The 18898-nt window shown below is 37.9% G+C and overlaps 1 protein-coding gene across 1 annotated transcript in view; it reads right to left on the reverse strand.

The window, feature by feature from the left end:
• The window catches only part of DOCK2 (dedicator of cytokinesis 2), a 203232-nt gene that overhangs the window by 163873 nt on the left and 20461 nt on the right, over nt 1-18898 (reverse strand). Inside the window, exons 7-22 of the mRNA XM_075442046.1 lie at nt 18716-18851; nt 16343-16497; nt 15627-15708; nt 15033-15168; nt 14378-14453; nt 13293-13369; nt 12779-12904; nt 11815-11939; nt 8819-8917; nt 7284-7356; nt 7105-7208; nt 4554-4737; nt 4354-4451; nt 2924-3013; nt 2566-2666; nt 196-330 (exon numbers count right to left, since the gene is read on the reverse strand). Of these exons, the coding sequence (XP_075298161.1) occupies nt 196-330; nt 2566-2666; nt 2924-3013; nt 4354-4451; nt 4554-4737; nt 7105-7208; nt 7284-7356; nt 8819-8917; nt 11815-11939; nt 12779-12904; nt 13293-13369; nt 14378-14453; nt 15033-15168; nt 15627-15708; nt 16343-16497; nt 18716-18851 (1797 nt within the window). The remainder of the gene's footprint in view (nt 1-195; nt 331-2565; nt 2667-2923; nt 3014-4353; nt 4452-4553; nt 4738-7104; nt 7209-7283; nt 7357-8818; nt 8918-11814; nt 11940-12778; nt 12905-13292; nt 13370-14377; nt 14454-15032; nt 15169-15626; nt 15709-16342; nt 16498-18715; nt 18852-18898) is intronic.

An 18898-nucleotide genomic window follows, 5' to 3' on the forward strand; every position in this document is an offset into this window, starting at 1 on the left:
AGAAGATTTTTGAAGATTCTCTCTCTAAAAAAATCTCAGCAATGTTTGTATCTTATGCCAGTTGCCAGTTTTCATGTTTTATTTTTAAGAATGAAAAACACGGTTCTGTTTGGAATCATTTTTTCCTATTTCTCAGGTCCACTTCCATTTCTGATATTGGACTACTAGATAAATGGCAACAGTCTGGGTACATACTGTGAAAATAATGTCCTTGATCTAACAATGAACTTGAAAACGTATTCCAGTGCTTTCAGAGTTCTTAGGATAGGTTCACATTGCTCCCCTCGGCTGGAAGTATCCAAGTAAGTCTTCAGAACCGTCATCAATTTCCTGAAGTTAAAAAACATTTTTATAATAATTTTTTAAAAAAATAAATTTGCTTGGCTATTTTAAATAAAAGTTTATGCTTAGTCAAGCACACACACCAAAATGTACTACATGTATTTTCGCTTTTATGTTGCACAAATTCTATCAGTATAAACAAATGAGGAGCAAATTCTTAACTGTGCAAGCAAGAAAGCAATCTGAAATCTCAAAACAGCAGCACAGCTTTACACAATCCCTGAAGCACTTTTACAGAAATCTACAACATACATGCACAAGGTAACACAAAGCGTTACTTCCGCTTACCTACATTAAGCAGTCATTAAACACCACTATATGTTCTAAATTAACTGCGCATAAATAGTACAATATTCTGGTACAAAGCAAATGTATCCAAAGGCAATTTTCTGCTAAACACACAACATGCTAACAAAGTGCAAAAACTCATCTAAACATAAGTCCCTTAATTTATAGTTACATGCCTAAAGGATGGGATGCCATCCAGAGGGACCTTGACAGGCTCCAGAAGTGGGCCTGTATGAACCTTATGAAGTTCAACAAGGCCAAGTGCAGGGTCCTGCACACGGGTCGGGGCAATCCCAAGCACAAATACAGGCTGGGTGGAGAATGGATTGAGAGCAGACCTGAGGAGAGGGACCTGGGGGTGCTGGTGGGTGACAAGCTCAGCATGACCCAGCAATGTGTGCTCACAGCCCAGAAGGCCGACCGTGCCCTGGGCTGCATCCCCAGCAGTGTGGGCAACAGAGCGAGGGGGGGATTCTGCCCCTCTGCCCCGCTCTGCTGAGACCCCCCCAGGAGTCCTGTCTCCAGCTCTGGAGCCCTCAGCACAGGACAGACATGGACATGTCTTCAGGAACAATCATAAACATTATTTTGCCTCTGTCACTTTGATGAAATCATCAGAAACACCCAGTCAGGTAAGTCTTAGAAATATTTTAAGCAAATAAGCCTGTCCTCAAAGGTTTGGTACCCAATAGTATCTTCTTTCGCAATAACATAGAACCTTAAATCACATGTGTTTATTACATACGGAGTGAAGGCAGATTAAAATGTAGCCTGTGCTTGAGCTTTCTGAGCCAAATAACGCTAACTTAAACTTTCCTAGAATGTGAGAAAGGATTGATTGTGCACTACTGCCTTTCAACTGTAGCAAACTCATGTTCTAATGCACGATCTGCATGACATTTCCTGTTGAGTTGTAACTGATGCAAATTCAACACAGGACTTCACAAGATATCCTCAACTATTTCAAACCTTTAGCTAAGGTCTTCCGTCTATTATTCATATCCCAAATTAAAGTTCTGCTTCAATATATCACCCCATTAAGCTGCCAGAACAAGACTTCAGGTAGATGAAAGAAATACATCTATCCTGTTGTGACACTTCCCCAATATCAGCACTAACTGAAGATGTTATCTTCCTTCATAATTCAAAGTGATTTTATCCTCCCATTATCTGCAAAAATCTTTTTTAAATGAAGAATGAATCCAGTAACAAATTTACTGTATAGCATGTCTCCAGAGTTTTTATTCTTTTCTATGAATCCATATCTGCCCACCAGGGCATTACCTGGAAGCTCCAAAAATAAATAAAAGAAACCAAAACACAAAACACCAGAAGTCTGTCCACCTGCCCACTGGCATGACCATGTAACAAATACTAAGACTCCAGTTCACAGGAGACCACATAACAAATATCAAAATTCCCATTCACTGCACTGAAACCCTTCTGGTGCAACATCAGACTGTAAACTGCACATGAAGACTTGAAAGTTCCCAAACAACTTTTTTCCCCATGAGTTCATTTGCTGTAAAAGAATACATGGAAACCTACATAAATAGGTTAAGGACATTGTCCAGTCCTCACTTAGAGCACTTCGAGTTAAGGCCAGGAATGTAAAGGGAGAGGCTTTACAGCAAAGTATCTTTTGATAAATTTAACAGGATACAGGTGGAGATGTAGCACAGACACAGCAAAATCCAGAGAAGGGACAATGAATACCAAAGAATCATTTAACCCCAAATCAATCACTATTTGTCAATTAACTCTCCTTATAAACATATGTGCCTTTCACAGGTAGGGTTGTTTCCAGACAAGCAAACAGCAGCATCAAAACAACAGTCATTATTAACTACATCAGAAAAGTCACAAACACAAATTACTTTCTTTAATGTGACAGTGAAGGTTTAGTAAAAAAGAAAAAGGAGAAAACAAACTTACTTGTATGCCAATGTAGCACTAAAATGTTGTTGGATATATGCTTCCAAAACAGTGTTAAAATGTTGAAACTTACGGTCTGCAATAAGTCCTATGATGTATATCTAAACAGACACAGACATAATTAGCATTTTTCATAAAGTCACATTTTAAATTTAAATATTAGTCTTATTAAATATTTCTGATAATCCAGTATTTAAGGGTTTTCAAAAAACTTGCTTTTCAGTCAAACAGTAACATTCCATCTGTTCTGTAAAGATGTTAAGCCTAATTCCCTGAAATAAACAACTGGATAGATCATTCAAAATTACAGGGTTCTTCTTTACTTTGACAAATAAAATCCTTTGGTGCTGATTCTTACCAGCGCATCAAAGACAAGGATGTCATACTCATTACTGTGGGAATGTTCCATCATGATGTTAAACAGGGCATCCAGTGTATCTTGGAGAAACTACAACAACACAAAATGACAAACTGGCAACCAATTCAACTTTAAAATCTCACAATCCGTTTTCAGATAGCAGACTTGGTTTCTCTCAAGTTAGAATTTTAAAGGCCTTCACTGAAACATCACTTCAATTCAGAAAACACTTCCAAGGATTTAGGCTCTAGTTTCTTTATTTTCAAAAATCTACATCTTCAGATACATCAGTGATCAGTAATTCATGTTTAGCTCAAAGCTTAAGGAAAAAGCTAAAAACATGATATAAATGACACAACTGTCTAAAACTGCATTCCTAGTTCCTTACTTATACAAATTAGTAGTTGCTATTTTCATATATACATGATGATTATTTCCTACTTCTGTGGTCTGATTCAAAGCCCACTTTAAATTAAAGGAAGGCATCCAAGTGACTTGGGAACCAAACCTTTGTTTGGTTAAAAATCCTACCCCCACCCCCACCCTTTTTTTTTTTTTAAGTTCTCCTTCCTCCTTTTCTACTGAAAGGCATCTAATGCTTATATTTAAAGAGTAACACAAATGTAATAGACTTCTAATTTGAATGCTGGAGTCTGCCTCTTTCCAAAATATTAAGAAGTTTTTATTCATATTATACTCATTAAATTAACACAGCACTTCACCGGGAACATAATAAACTTCTTTTTTTAATATCCACATGTAAATTAATATCGAGAACTGCAAAGAAAACAGGAGGAATTGTTTGTGATGTTTCAGACACAGAAAAGCAAACAGTTGAACAGGCATTATGGAAAATATTTTACCGTTACTGCCTTTATATCCTATTAAAAATAAAATTTTCTGTACATGCTCAAAATTAAAGTTTACCTGTAACATACAAATAAGCAGCAATGACTCCAAATAATACTCTTGGTATTGAATTCTCCATTCATGCACAATACTGCCAGCAAAATAAAACAATAGAAAGAAGAAAAGCATCCTAATAAATTAATTACCAGTAAAAGCAGGCAGATTTGACCAGTAATCTTGCAAATCTCTATAGCCTAACAGTATCCAGTACCAAAGATGTTTGGAAGCAACAAGTAGAAAAAAAAAAAAAAAGGCTAACATTAAGAAGAATCCTGGCTAGGTGCTTGGTTCCCTGCTCCTGCTAATGAAGAGCTTTGCTCGTGTCTTTAGCAAACCATCCCTAACAAAGGCATTACACTGAATGACACTCAGAAAGTATAGTTGACAGGCTTCTTTAAGCTCCTGCATTTACTGCAACAGATCCTTCAATTTCTTTTTCTTTTTGAAACTATGTAGCATTTTTTCTGCCATGAAGGGACACAAAGAATAACTATTATTGGAATAACTATATAAATATATACCTTCACAACTTCCTCTCCATCCACAATCTTCAGTTTTTCCAGGTTCTCCTGAAGCAGCTCTGGCTTCATACGCCACTTCAAGAGACCCAGTAAGCCCACTAACAGAAAATAAATAGACAGACATTAACATTTAAATTGCAATTTAACATTTGTGCAAACGTCTTCTTTCTAAAACTTCTACCAGTTTAGAAGATACATACCATTCTGAGTTAACTTTGTAGAACAAACAAGAGTCGAAATATAAAATGCATCTCGTGGGCTTACTGAAAGCCCCCCGACAATACTCAAGTTCCTGACTAAGGTTGCTCCTTTATTTTCTGTGTGGTGACGCGTAGAAGGTAATGTCAAATAAGCACTAGCATCCTCCATTTTTTTACTGTCCCCCTGAAAAACAACATACCATTTATGACATATTTCACACCACTGAATTTAAAAGTAGACTTACTTTGTACAAAAGTAAACAAAACCCTATGATTCTGTGGACTTAAATGCATACACTAAAGGATAAAGAATACCCAAGTCCCAGTGTGGCCTGCATAGGTAAACCAAGAGTCATTGCTAGTCAGCAAGAAAGGCTGCAATGAACACACAGGGAAACTACTCCCTTGAAATTATAAAGGTATCTGTTTTAAGGTGCAGTAAGGAATTATGAGGGGTGACATCACTGGCATAGCAAAAGCAAGAGTAGATTTCTCATTAAAATTATATTAGCTACAGAACACAATAGACTATTGAGCATCACCTTGAAGACTCTGCACAGCATACAGACAACACAGTTATGATACCTGCATGCAATTTGAGAATAGAAAAGGGGACTAAACAGGGAAAGAACAGCAGCACTATTTTGGTATGCCCATTATAGCTTAATACCTGGACCTTTAACATAAAACATCAGGACACAGTAAGATTATATTTTAAGTTAGGCAATATGCTGCAGTGACTAAGTGACACAGATGCTCTGGAATTTATGCTTTTCCAGCAGTACAAAGCCAGAAAGTCAATAGGATTTTCTTCCTACTCTACCTCATCAAGTTGCATGCCACAACCCTCACAGATTTGTCTGTGTTTAATTCATACCCCAAACAGGAAAGCAGGTTTTAGATAAATACAAGAAAAATTACATTCCTCAGTTCAGAGAATATAATTTCTCTTTAACAAAACTACTCAAGAATATTTCCCCTATGAGTTTATGAGCTCTGTCACCAAAAGCTACACCACCATGACAGATCTGACTCATTCACAGACCCTTAGTCTACAATTGTGCATAAACAAGGAGTTACAAAAATCATGATCTGGAATGATTTTCTAAAATTTTGAATTTGTATCTGATTCAATGACTGGAAGTGTGCAGTCTCTACCTCCTATCAAACAAGAAGATCAAAAACCGAATATAGAGACGTGGACAGGCAAAAGACAAAATCCTTACGCAGCAAAACAGACAGCATTACGAACTTTTATGATTGTATAAAGCTTGCCAAATAATTACTTCCCAGAATTTCTACAACCAGAAGAGAATCCTGAGGACTTCTTTTTGAGACAAGTTAGACAGACAATGGGGAAAAGACTTGAAAATTTGATCTAAAAGTCTCTCAAAAAGATTCAACGCCTGAAGGCAGTGAAAATAAAAGTATGCTGTTTAAACTTTGCTTTTGTCTAATGACTTATTTTGAGAAGCCAGATGTATGATTGTTTAACACACAGATTACAATTACTGTGTTTAATACTAGAATAGGCAAACATATGTCAGAAAATCTGTCTATTTCTCTGATACATAAACTAGGTCAACTCTGTTTAGCATTTCCCATCTATGCTGTCACTTATGGAAATATTACCAGGTTGACATAGGAATGAATTAGACGGAATTTCATAACCAACATTAACCACACAGTCACACAACATGATCACTGTTTTCCTTCTGGTCTAAGTATTTATCAGTGTTGGTATCAATGAAGAGAAGATAACTGACTATCCACTGCCATTAATCTCTGTTGGACTACCTAAACAACTTGATTTAGTGGCATGCATCTCACTTGCCATTAATGTTACCGCAAAGTAGCTTACTGAAAAGAATACTAAGAGATACGTAAAATTTCTTCTGTATTGGAAGTGATTGCTGGTTCTTGGTTCCTGCTAGACACTATTCTCCAAGAGAGAAAAAAAAAAAAAACACAACAAAAACCAAGTCTTCAAACATTTGTTCCCTGCTTCAGTTCACATTGTCAAAAATGCTACTGGTGTCCAGTCAGAGCTAGCCAAAACTATTCTTCTCATTCAAAATCAAATTCCTGAAGCTTTCACTTCTGTACCCGTGTAACTACCCAGAGAAGTTTCAAACAACCAGTGCCCTAAAATTACATTCCCTGATTATTCATGTGATAAAGATTCTCAATGAATCAAAAGAACACTATTCCCTCCTTCAGCAAGAATAATGGTCCACATCCAGACACTGAGATTTAGCATGACTTCCTTTACACTACAGAAGGCCAAAAGCACAAACTTCAGTAAAAATAGTAGGAAGAGTGAGTGCCTGTCGTTGTGCTTAGGTAACGCCTCTCTCTACTTAAAATTTAGAGCAACGTTAACTGATCATGGAACAAGTTACATCATTTTTTGTTCTGATAAAAAACATAATATTTATCTTTGATAATGAAATTAATCCAGTACTAAGAAAATAAGCAATGCAGTCGAAGACACCAGTGTGAAAATAAGGTGTCTTGTGAGGGAAAGGAAGGAAAAAAATTGATCCGATACCTTTAGGACCAACAAATCATGGATGCCATCTTGAAGAGTTGTTCCATCCTCCTTCATTAGTCTTATGTAGGCCATTGCAAAATTCTTTTCTCCTTTATCTTTAGCTGCAAAGCAAAATATTTTCAGCTGACTATCCATCAATGAATTAAAATTCACTGGAGTAAAAATTCCCTACTTACACTCTTGAGAAGACCTGTGTCTAAACATGAATCGCAGATGTACCCTTTGCATGTCTTCAATAGGGACTGCTACCTTTTGTAAAATCAGAAAACAAACAAGAGTTATGGGGGGCGGGCAGGGGAAGGTGGTTTCACATGTAACAAGCTCCTATTTTAGAATAAACAATCACCACTTCTGCTGGCTCCATAATGCCTTTCATAGGCTGCTTAAAACCATTGAGCCCGATCACAGTAGCAGAGTGGTGGCTGATAAGCAATTATCTGTTAGACTTTGCTCAAAGTCTAGCACCACCAAAGAAATGAAGCACTGAACCCAGTGAGTTAAAGCACACAGGTGCTGTACGCTGGAAAATACGTACACTGCAGTCTTATTACCTACCCGGTTAACCACACAGAAATACGCAACACCTCCGCGCTACAAAAGTACCACATTTCATACACATAAATTGACAATCAAATTAATAGACAGGTGAAAAGGGTAAGAAAAATCAAGTGAACCACACTAAGTGTACTTTTGTGATTAAGTTCAGTTTCAAAACCTCGAGCAGAATCCCAGGAACTTGTGACTGCTTTATGATTAAAGTAGCATACCTTCTTATAACAAATATGCAACTAAACTGGCCAATTGCATAAGACAAAGCACCATTTTTTATATTATCAAGTTTATAGTTCTAAAACTTGAAAGACTTCTACTCCTTTGTGTTCACTCACAACTTCCCTTTACAAATCTTACCACATAACACTCCCTCACATTCACTACAATTCTCAAAAGGATCTATTGCTAACGATTCTGTATAAAAGTCTGAATTACAGAATAACTTTAAAAATAAACCAGTATAGTAAGCAAAAACCAGAATAGCTCAATGTTTTCAAAACAACAAATAAGCTTGTGTTTCAAATTACACGTCCATTCCCTCCCTGTCCTGCCCAGACTCAGCAACACACCTCAGTGCAATAATGGCAGGCAGGTTTTACACGGCAATATCATCTTCCATGGTCATCTTTGGGAAAAAAAAAAAAACAAAAACAAACATCCTTGCTAGCAAGCCTGAGACATGGTTTAGAAGAACCACTTTCTGGAAGCTTCTGGGCATTTTCCTATTAAAGGCATTAAAGCTAGATTAGATAATTTTTGGTGTGTGTCTAAAGAAATCTGAGACAGTGGGGTGGGGGTGTTTTGGTTTCAGTCATTTTTTATTTTTTTTTTTTTTTTAAATCAAGCAATTGAAGTTCATCTCTGCTGTTTCACTGCAACAGAACAAATGCAGTATGTCATTTTTGATGAGCCATGTCAGGATATAAGGCTATCTAAAATGACCTCATCTGTTTTGCTAAAGAAAATCTTAACATCATTTTCTAGGCCAAATTTTAAGCCTCAGTTACCAGACATCTCTAATAACTGATGTGTGACTAAGGCTCCCTCCTTCTAACTGTATTCAAGACCAAGCCAAGTTATTGTTCAGAAAAAGCTGATGTTGTGTGAGGTACCAAGAGATGAAGAGAAAAAAAGCAAGCGAGAAGTATCCACGCCATACCTTTAATGTTTCCATCCAGCGCGGCTGCTTGACCTGATAGTAAAGAACTGATCTGTATTCACTGACGGGTTTGTCCCCTGCTCCCAAGCAAACGGCATTCTTAGAAAATGAAAGGGAGAGAGAAACAGTGTTTAGCAGTGCATTAATTTCTGCAAATTTTTTATGGCTTGAGCAACATGCAGGAAGCGGGTGAGGATCCCCCGGGACCCCGCCCCGGCGGCAGGCGGCAGCTTCCCCTCAGCGCAGCGCCGCCCCCTCACGGCCGCCAGGCGGCGCTCCCTGAGGGGCCAGGCCATGGCGGACCCCGCTTCCCGCCCTCGGCCGCGCGCCCACGGCGCCTTTACAGCGTCAGGCGGGGGCCGCGCTGCTCCGCGCGCCTCTCTCCTCAGGGCACCGCCATGGCGGCCGAGGGGGTTGCTGCCGTGAGGCGCCGGGGCCCTGCCTCAGAGACAAACCTTTCGCCGGCTGGCAGGCCCCGGGCCAGGCTGTCCCAAGGCCCCGCGCAGCTCCAGCTCGGAGCGTTTGGAAGCTGGAGACGCTCCGTGAAAGCCCCATTAAAGTTGAGGACCAACATGTATCATGCAGCATGATGATCTGTCTTTAACAAGGCGTTTTGAATTTGGATATTATTTAATTTTGAGTGATGCCATAATGAAAGCACCACCAGAGAGGAAGCATCAATATGAAGATACCGCATTTTCCAAGCCTCTGACCATATTGAAAATAAACATTTTCTGTAATTATACTGGACTACCCATAGACTGCATTTTATAGGGGTTACACAGTGGGCTCTGGGAAGATCTGGGTGAGGAACATACATAGACTTGATTTCTTTTCTCGGACTGAGGAACTGAAGTAAATCTCAATTAATAGAAGACACAAAGTAAAAATACTCCAGCTTCATTCTTCCATTTATTTCTCTGTTTACTTCAAAATACTCTGTTCCACCAAAATCTCCGCAGTGTTTGGCTGCATATCTGAGGTGACTTCCAAACTAAAGATTGTAGAGGCACCGATGGTACACCCTCCTGCACTTTTTCAACATTTAGAATTTCCCGTTCTCAAATGACTACCACAACTAGTGCAGAACCAACTTCAGGTTTTGGTTAAGTTCAAAATTTGTTGTAACCTCAGAATTTAGTTTGTGGAGTGAATCTGCGCAGAGACTGGGCCCACGCCCGCCTTGCCTCGCTGGCTGCGGCTGATGCCGGGAACTGAAGGAGCAGGATCCCCAACACCTTCCCAGGCATGAGACACGAAGCTGGCGTGCATGGAAGCAGCAGACATACTGCATTCTCTGCCGAAGGCACAGATGAAACTAACCCTGTGTCAGCTACGCTAACTACTGCAAAGGTACAGATTTCCTGCTGAAAATCCAGCAAATCTTCCAAGTCTGCTGCAGACACCAGAGTGCCTTGTGATGAGAAGGGTGTGGTGCTGATCACTGAAGATGATTTGTAAGGTCTGGTCAAAGAGGTTTAACTACGGAAAGGTATGTCTTACCCACTCGAAGGGAGGTTTTTCAAGGTTTGTGCACCAGCTTGTTTGAACGTATTCTGTGACATTCGTTTGCAACAAAAGGCCTTTTACTGGCAACAGTAAATCTGGTGCTAGCTCAGCAACTGAAACGAGTTTGATACCTAAACAGAGCCAACGAATATCCTGTTTAATTGACATAAACCTGTTTGGATTCATGAATAATTAGAAAGACTGAAATTAATATAAAATCATGGGTTTGAAAGTTTATTGGTATTTATTTTTTAAAGGCTAAAAGGGAAAGCCAGTTCCTTTTGTTACTACTTGCATTCAACAGCGTATCTATTACCTCCTCAAAACTGTTGCTTAAACAGGTCTAAGGCATATCACCCACAGATAGCAGGCATGATTTGAACATATATTTCAGATCATAGACAATGTGAGAAATCCACTTTCTCCTAGTATTTGGAGAAAGGATGCGTCTGCAGAGCTGAACATACATAATATTCAAATGCAAGATTTAATGCATTGCAATAGGTTAGTTTCTTTAAGGAACATTTTGGTATATGTATTTTAGGCAAATTATCTGTGAATAGACAGAACAGAGGTTGTTGAAGTTGATTTCACAACCAATTTAACTTGTGTACATACAAGTGATGTGGTTAGATGTTTTCACAGGTACAGGTAGTGTTTTGTAATCAGGGTTACAATTTGGTGTGTGGACCCTAAGCTTTCCGTGGGTTTAGGATTTTCTTCATTCAAGCTTTAAAGTTTCATTTTAGGTCAAGCATTTAACTGTAGTTCATTAACACATTTCAGCAAGTCATGCACCACAATGAGTTTTTATTTTATCTCAGGGAGCGTCATTATGATTTCACCCTCATGATGACAGTACTGATTTAGTGAACAGTATAAAGCTCAGAAAAGTAAAGGCCAAAAATCCCCCTGAATACTGAACTGGTGTTAAAAAGCCCTAAGAAAAAGACATAAATTCCTCAAAATGCAAATAGACAAACAAAAAGGCACTGTAAATATTTATGTTGCATATCTACAGTGGCCACACTCATCTGTTGTCACTAATTTACATATTTGTCATGGACTTCATTCAAGGGACAATGACACAGTCTTCCTGGCACAAATCAAGGGTTTGTTATACAGCAGAAATGGTTCTTCTAACATTTTAATGTACAAGTTGCATTCCTCTGGGAATTTCCACAAGAAAAACCCTAAAGTAAGAACCCAGTAATTGTCAGAAACACCATTTGTTCCTTGGCAGAACTAAAATAGGTCATTCAGTGTTACTGCTCTATGCAAGACGTTTATAGGACTTCAATGGATACGCCACTTTAGGCATCATAAAACTTATCAGTCATGAGATGTCACAAGATGACATAAGTGAGGGGGGAACCGCATGTTTTTGCACAATGATATTTTATAAAAATATCTAAAGAAGTTTAAAGCTTACTTCTATAACGTAACTCACGTTTCTATGTCCATCATGCAGAAAAAAGAAAACTTACTGGCATCACTTTTCCTTCTTCATCGCAGACACACATTATCACTTCCACGTTTCTCTGAGTTGTTTTATTGTATTTATCAAAATCTCCATACAGCAATGTAATATAAATGTCATTTCTTATATCTCCTAAAAAAGAAATGGAAAAGTTAAAAATCAATGAAAATGGTGTGAGAGCATAGGGTCAACTGAACTTCACAAGAGTAGCTCTTTCAGCAGTGGAACAGATAAAACTGTCTTATTTTCCATCTGAACTTAAATTTTCATCTCTGTTATTCTTAGCTAAGAAGATACTACTACATTATGGGAAACGAACCAAATGGGAGTTCTGCAAAGTGAGTTGAAGCAATACTGCACTGACACCTGCTGGTGTCGTTACTGATTTTCCCCAAATATACAGCTGTCTTTCTAGAGGGAGCTTCATATTGTAATTTCTTTTTCATTGTAATGACTTGCTTTTAAAAGAAGTATCAAGATTTGAATTGAAGGGCGGGGGGCGGGGGCAGGTTGGTTGGTTGTTTTTAAAAAAGGAACACTGCAGATAGTGAGTAACTTTAATTGGAAAATATCTTACTATAAATCCAAAAAATCAAGAGGTTGTAAACTCATGTTTATTATTATTAAAGCACAGTGATAAGTTACAGTAAAAATAAGGTTAATTTAAAATTCAAGTAAGCATCCACCGTAATCTGCTTAGAAGATAAGAAAGCTGTGTACAAAGAGCTGGGATTATCCCTCACTGTCTTGATTTTATTTTTTTCTGTGTAAGTACTAGAAAATACGTTCCAAGGATTTTACTATTTTATATAAGCCTCTAATATTAGAACAAAACTTATCATGAAGAGTGAATTTTAAAGAGCCTCAGAGTTACCCATTACAGAACTAAGGAAATAAGGCTGCAGCTGATGCTCTTTCAGCCAGGGAATAAAAACCCATCCATTCCTCTTACAGAACAAAGCACCTCCTACCTGGCATGATTATTTCAGGAAATCCTAGCTTTCTAGCGACAACTGTGGTTCTGTCTACAAGATGTGGATAGTCCTTCCTGGTTTGAGTCACATCACCAACAAGCATTTTCACTGTTACCCAGAGACCTATTAAGAAGGATTGGGGGGAAAAAAAAACAAAAAAGGATTACATAAAGATTACATTTATGGTATGGGAAGGGGGTGGGGGCGGAATATCTTTTCAGATTATTGCCTCCTCTACCCACCAAAATAGTGATAACTGACTTCCCCCTCTTGCTTTAACTGAAAGTAAAAGCTCTATAATCCAAAACTGTGGCTACTAATTTAAATAGTATCCTTCTGCAACAAACTCATGATTCTTCACTTCCAGCTTCAAAGTCGACCCACCTCCATGGTGGTTTTACAGCTCTAACAAAAGCCTTTCTCTAGAATGTAAACAATATAAAATGAAGTTCCACAAAAACACCTTGTTACTTTAATAAAAAAAAAAAAAACAAACAAAACACTACTTTACCTTGTCCACCACTGTCTCCTTTTGATGCAGTGACTTTGCTTAGGAGACTGTGTAAAAAGTCATTCTCTGCCACTGCCCTGCAGGAGAAAAACCAATGTCTGCTAGGAATTAAGTGCTAAACATATCAAACACCATTCAGAACACAGATGACAGACAGCCTCAGTTATCTTTGCAGTACTTGATCTTATTATGGTATGTTCTGTCATTTCATTATCTCTCACTCCAAGTTGCAGACTTACATTAAGCTTATGTGTACACTGAAGTGAAAAAGATTAAATGAACAACTTTCGGAACAGCATTTTGTGACAGACTGTCAATATGAAAGCTATTTTGTAGGAACGCACAGCGTGAATGCATTCACCAGCATGCCAGTCCAGTCCACTTTCCCCGAAGAACAGCCTGACGAATGAACTTTGATATTTTTTTCAGCTACCTTTGAAATTAGCAACGAATTCTCACATAACAAAGATGTTGGATCAAATTGTAAACAAGTGAAATAATAAACCAGTGTGTCATAGTTGAGTGTTTCAGAATGAAGTTTATTCTTCATAGTACATAGCAGCAGTGCTATGTAGAATGCACAAACATGTTTCCCGTGAATACTAGTATTCAAATGCATTTGATCTGCGAGTATCACATTTTTAGGCAGCTGGTCTGGCATTTCTTTTGAAGATCATTAACATATGACAATTCAACCACTTTTTAGCGGAAACCAAATTTTTGCTCAGATTTTTCTCAAATTCAAAACAGAATCAAGCATATAAATTATTAGTTACCCACACTTGTAAAGCTTACTGTTGAGTATGTACAACTACTTAACTTGGGTTTTGTTAAATAGGACATGGTACCAGCTGTCTGAGGAAGCACATTCATAGAAATATACATTCATTTAACATGCTATGTAAGCCCTGGCAAGCCTGAAATGCCTTTTAAAGTGATACTTAGATAATCAGCACTATTACAACATAAAACTATTGCAAGGAAAAATTATTTTTTCTTCAAACATTTCACAGATTGTCACAGCCAAAGAGATATAGAAGCATTTTCGTGCATATAAAAAAAAAATATATCTATGACTGCCTTACGGGTGGAAGGGAATGAAATGCTGCTTTTCTTCATCACTTTCAGCTTTTCCTTTTATGATATCCGTAATATCCATAACTAGAAGAGTAAAAGAAAAATCATCTAAACATAATAGCATTGCAAAATATCTCCTTATCTATGAATAATGCACATTAATTTTCTTGTGCCTCAAGGCAAATAGAGGTTTTTCACTAGCAAGCAGCGTAGCCCAGTAGGGGTAGATTTGTGGGGCAGACCATTTAGTGCAAAGTCCACACGACAAACATAACATTGTGTAAAGGGAGAATTACTTCACACTAGTTTTGATCTAATCCTGTGAATACAGGTGTGAGTGCATTGGTGGTGCTCTTGGGACATGATAGTTGGGTTTACTTTATCTGCAAGGAATTCTGTTGTTATACTTGGGTACTGTGCTTTGGTTTGCACTGCATGGCATTAAGTATGAATTATTAGGAAATTAAATTCTAAAGCCTGTTTCTCACCTGAACTAGAAGGCTAATGTAGGTGTAGTCTTTATGGACTTAAGAAATTAAATATGGAAGATAGTTAATATAGCTATTTCATATTCTGACGTGTCTTGGTAGAGATTGTGTGGTCCAAGGTTGGCAAGTATCACTTCGGTCCTGCTTCAGATATCTCACAGGAGACATGAGTTACCTGCCACTCCAAAAGGCCTCCTTAGTCCTTGCGTGTATTTCTTGGAGTTACTGTCTTTGAGATCCATCCTTCCAACTCGGACTATTTGACAAACTAAATAAATTTTGTCTCTGCTAAGGTCTTTATTTCCAAGATCCTAAGATACAAACAAAAAAAATTGAAATATTACTTGGGGAAGAACAAAGCTGTGAAATTTAAACAGGACCTCTAGCAATAAATTGAGCCTCAGTAATCAATGGGAAAAAAAAAAAAACAACAAACAGAGCCCACAGAAAGGATAAAACACCTGACAGTTTAAAGTTTGAAGAAAATATAAGGTAAGATAAATAGCGAAAATAGCAGCAATCAAGAGCTACACCAGGAAAAAAAAAAGTGTCCACTAAATTTACGAGGGAGCAAATTGATTTGAAGACAGGACATTGAAGCATTGTTACTGCCTTAAAGCAGTCAATGACTGGTCATCTTGCTCTTTTTCTAACATTACTTCTACTTCCCTCTTCATCTTGCTCAGTTTTCAGGAATTCTGATAGTGACCACAGAGAAGAGACAATCTGATTTGCAAATACAAAATAAGGTAAACTGGAAAACACTTACGGTGAACACTACTTTAAGGTTGTTGAGCATATCAATTTCCTTTGGAAAGCCTCTACTCCCCCATCTCACCAAGTAGTTCTCACTGTTTTGAAGATAAATATCTTACTGTCATGTGATTTAAAAATTCTTCCTTTCACAATACATTAAAAACCACAGTACGTAACAAAGGTTGCATAACAGAACATAGTCTGTGGTGATTGTTTAAATCCAATACCAGACTAAAAAGACAAGGAGAATGCTGTACAAAATACCATCAGTAAGTTTTGAAGAATAACTTGAACGTAAGACAGAATGCACCTTTTTTTGAGGAAACATTAATATCATCATAGTCTGTCTGACAAGAATACTCAACAGAATCTTCTATTATTGACTTTGTAAGTTACTCCCATTTGGTCCCCTTCCCCTCACTTCAGCATTTTACTCCAGACACCACAACATTCCTCATCAAGAATAATCCCTTAATGTTGAAGTGTTCTCAGGCTTCTCCAAAGTTCTGACATGTTCAGTCCAGGAATTATGTATCAAAATATTTGGGATGCCTTGCCCTAGAATTCTTTAGTAGCTGCCAACAACTAGATCTGTCTACATTTCCCTTTCCTTTTGGTTTTATTCGTTTTATTTATATATTCTCTGCCTTACTAGCATGTTGGCAACTATTTTACTTCATTTTGGCTAGCTCCTTTGCCATTCTTTTGCAGTAAAAAAAGAAAGCTTACCTTATAATTGTTGATTTCTGTGGATCGTATAGTGACATAAAGAGTTCTGCATCCTCTCCAATTCGGCAAACAAAATTCCGCACAAAAACATATAGGCTGTGGGTGGGGGATGAAGACATTCGGGAGTACGATGCATAATCTGGTTGATCCTTTGACTGCTCAGAAGGAGGAAAATCATTAGTTAGATCCATGAAATAAAATGCTGGGGTACTACAAGCAGTTTCAATTTATCATATATAAGAGTTAATCTTGAAAAATCACAGAAAATTTCTATAAAAATACATGTTTCCAGCAAATAAGCATTGCCCCATATATTCCTCTGAAACACATTGCTTAATAATGCAAACATGATGGGCAAATAAGTTTCTGACCCTCTGCAATGCTTCACCAGTGTATCAACATCCTTTTCTACTATGAACTAAATACATAGCAGGTTAGTCAGAAGGCGCAGAAGAGACATAGGTATGGAAGATCCCACCTTCCTCCCCAGAGCCTTCACTGTATGCAAGTGGATAAAAAGCTCAGACTGGGTTCTTCAAAACACCACACCCAGACTAGGGAGTTACCTCCATGTGCAAATAATGAAAAAGTTGGTGACAGAGATGTCTTAAATCAATCTTCTGCAGTACTTAAGGGACTTTCTCAGTATTATGAGTAAGAACTTCCTTTCAATGGGATTGTAAGCACATTATCCTTTCCATGAGGTGTCTGCTTTTAGAAATGGAACAGGGATTAGTTTATGAATATTTCAGAGGAATGCAATAGTTAAGCTGTTTCTTTTCCCTTCTCCCTTTCACCTCCAGAAATCGTCCTTTCTTGAAAATCTTCTATTTACTTTCATTCAGGAGAAAAAAGCCAGGTTAAGTTTCCCTCCTGGGTATGAATGTATTCAAACCCTTACCTCCCAAGAAAACCAGGTTGCTTTCAATGGGTCTATTCTGAAGTCCTTGACCAAAATTTTGGTAAAAGGCTGTGCCTAAAAGATTTGACAATGTTTTTGCTGTGCTGTAAGAACTTAAACCCCTTTAGGAGAAGAGAGCAGGGAGTTGGACTGGATGATCCTTAGGGGTCCATTCCAACTTGAAATAGTCCAGTTAGGCTGGTTCTTCAGCCACTGGCAATTATATAAAGGGTGAAACTTTATCACCAATTTCTCTTAAAGAGAAGAGAAAGTATCAATCTGTCACTACAGAGGCAAGCCTACAGGTGTGAAAGGGATGATTTTTGAACACAGCAGGATATAGCAGGTGGCCTACTATCCACATCATAGTGGAGTTTCAGTGTGCTAGGAACACCAGCAAAACAAAATACACCTCTTTGAAGAGGAGGCAAACAACATATGCTGAGATCAGGACACCGACTGCTGAGCAGGTTCACCGACTCAAAAATAGGGTCCTAAATTCTACCGACATCCCATTTTAACCACGTAGAAACAGCTACTTTAAATTTTGTGTCCTAAAACTCTTCTTATCCTTTGTTTGGCTGTATTTTTGAAACAAGTCAACACAGTCTGTTGCAGACTACCAAGTTTAATTTTCCTTATATTGTCAGTTAATTACATTTTGATGTATGGGAAGCAAGATAATTTAGTGACACTGATGAGAACATTTCATAAAGTGTTTTCCAGTGATTTATCATGGGCAATATTGAAGTGTCAGGACAGCCCAACTGTTTTTTGTCAAATGTTTTACTTGTTTTATCACTGTTTACTTTCTCACGAATGAAGAAGAAAATACAAGTATCTTACAAGTCACTTAACAGATTTAATACAGAAAAAGGAAAAGGAAGTGTAGTCTCCTGCTTTGCTTTTAAAAAGATGACATTTATGCACTCATCAGCTTTGCTTACACATGCTAACTTCTGGTGTCCACAGGATTATGCTGAGTTCACCTGAGTTCATCTTTAGTAAGCTTAAATTCTTCAGCTCCATCAGACTAACTAACAAGAACCAGCAACGTATAGCAAACAACTAGCGCTGTCACAAGACCACCTAAAAAAAGAGCTTTGGTTAGTCATAGCTTGCAGCCTGAACTCCAAGTTTGTAACTATTCGCTACATAAATCAGCCGATTGAGTAGCCCACAGATGGCATGAGGAGATGTATTTCCATTTAGGAAACCAAGAATGGATTTAGAACAAGCTTTAGACGTAGGCTTTCAGCCTAGCCCACAGCCTGAATCCAGTGCACAAACGCAACTAACTCAGTTTGATGCTAAGCCGTATTTATAACACATGAATGTGAATCTACTCTTAGTTAAGGCAAAGGCAAAAGTTTCCACCAACTTTTATTGTAGGTTACATCCTTCAATGCTTGTACTGGTTTTTCATTTTGATTTCAGCAAAGGAAGCATTAAGTTTGGCCACTCATTCCTACCATTTCCTCCTTAATTCGCTCAGTGATTTTGTTAGTCGCTTCTTCATGTGCATGAAATAGGCTGATGACACTGGTTTTATCTGGATCCAAGATATTTCCATCTTCATCTCTAACTATTAGATCTAGCTCAAGTATCCTGTAAAAATACAAAGAGCATAGCAGCAAGATTATTTCCTTCTACAA

This window comes from Opisthocomus hoazin, chromosome 23, assembly GCF_030867145.1.
Source record: "Opisthocomus hoazin isolate bOpiHoa1 chromosome 23, bOpiHoa1.hap1, whole genome shotgun sequence".
In the NCBI taxonomy this organism is placed as follows: domain Eukaryota; kingdom Metazoa; phylum Chordata; class Aves; order Opisthocomiformes; family Opisthocomidae; genus Opisthocomus; species Opisthocomus hoazin.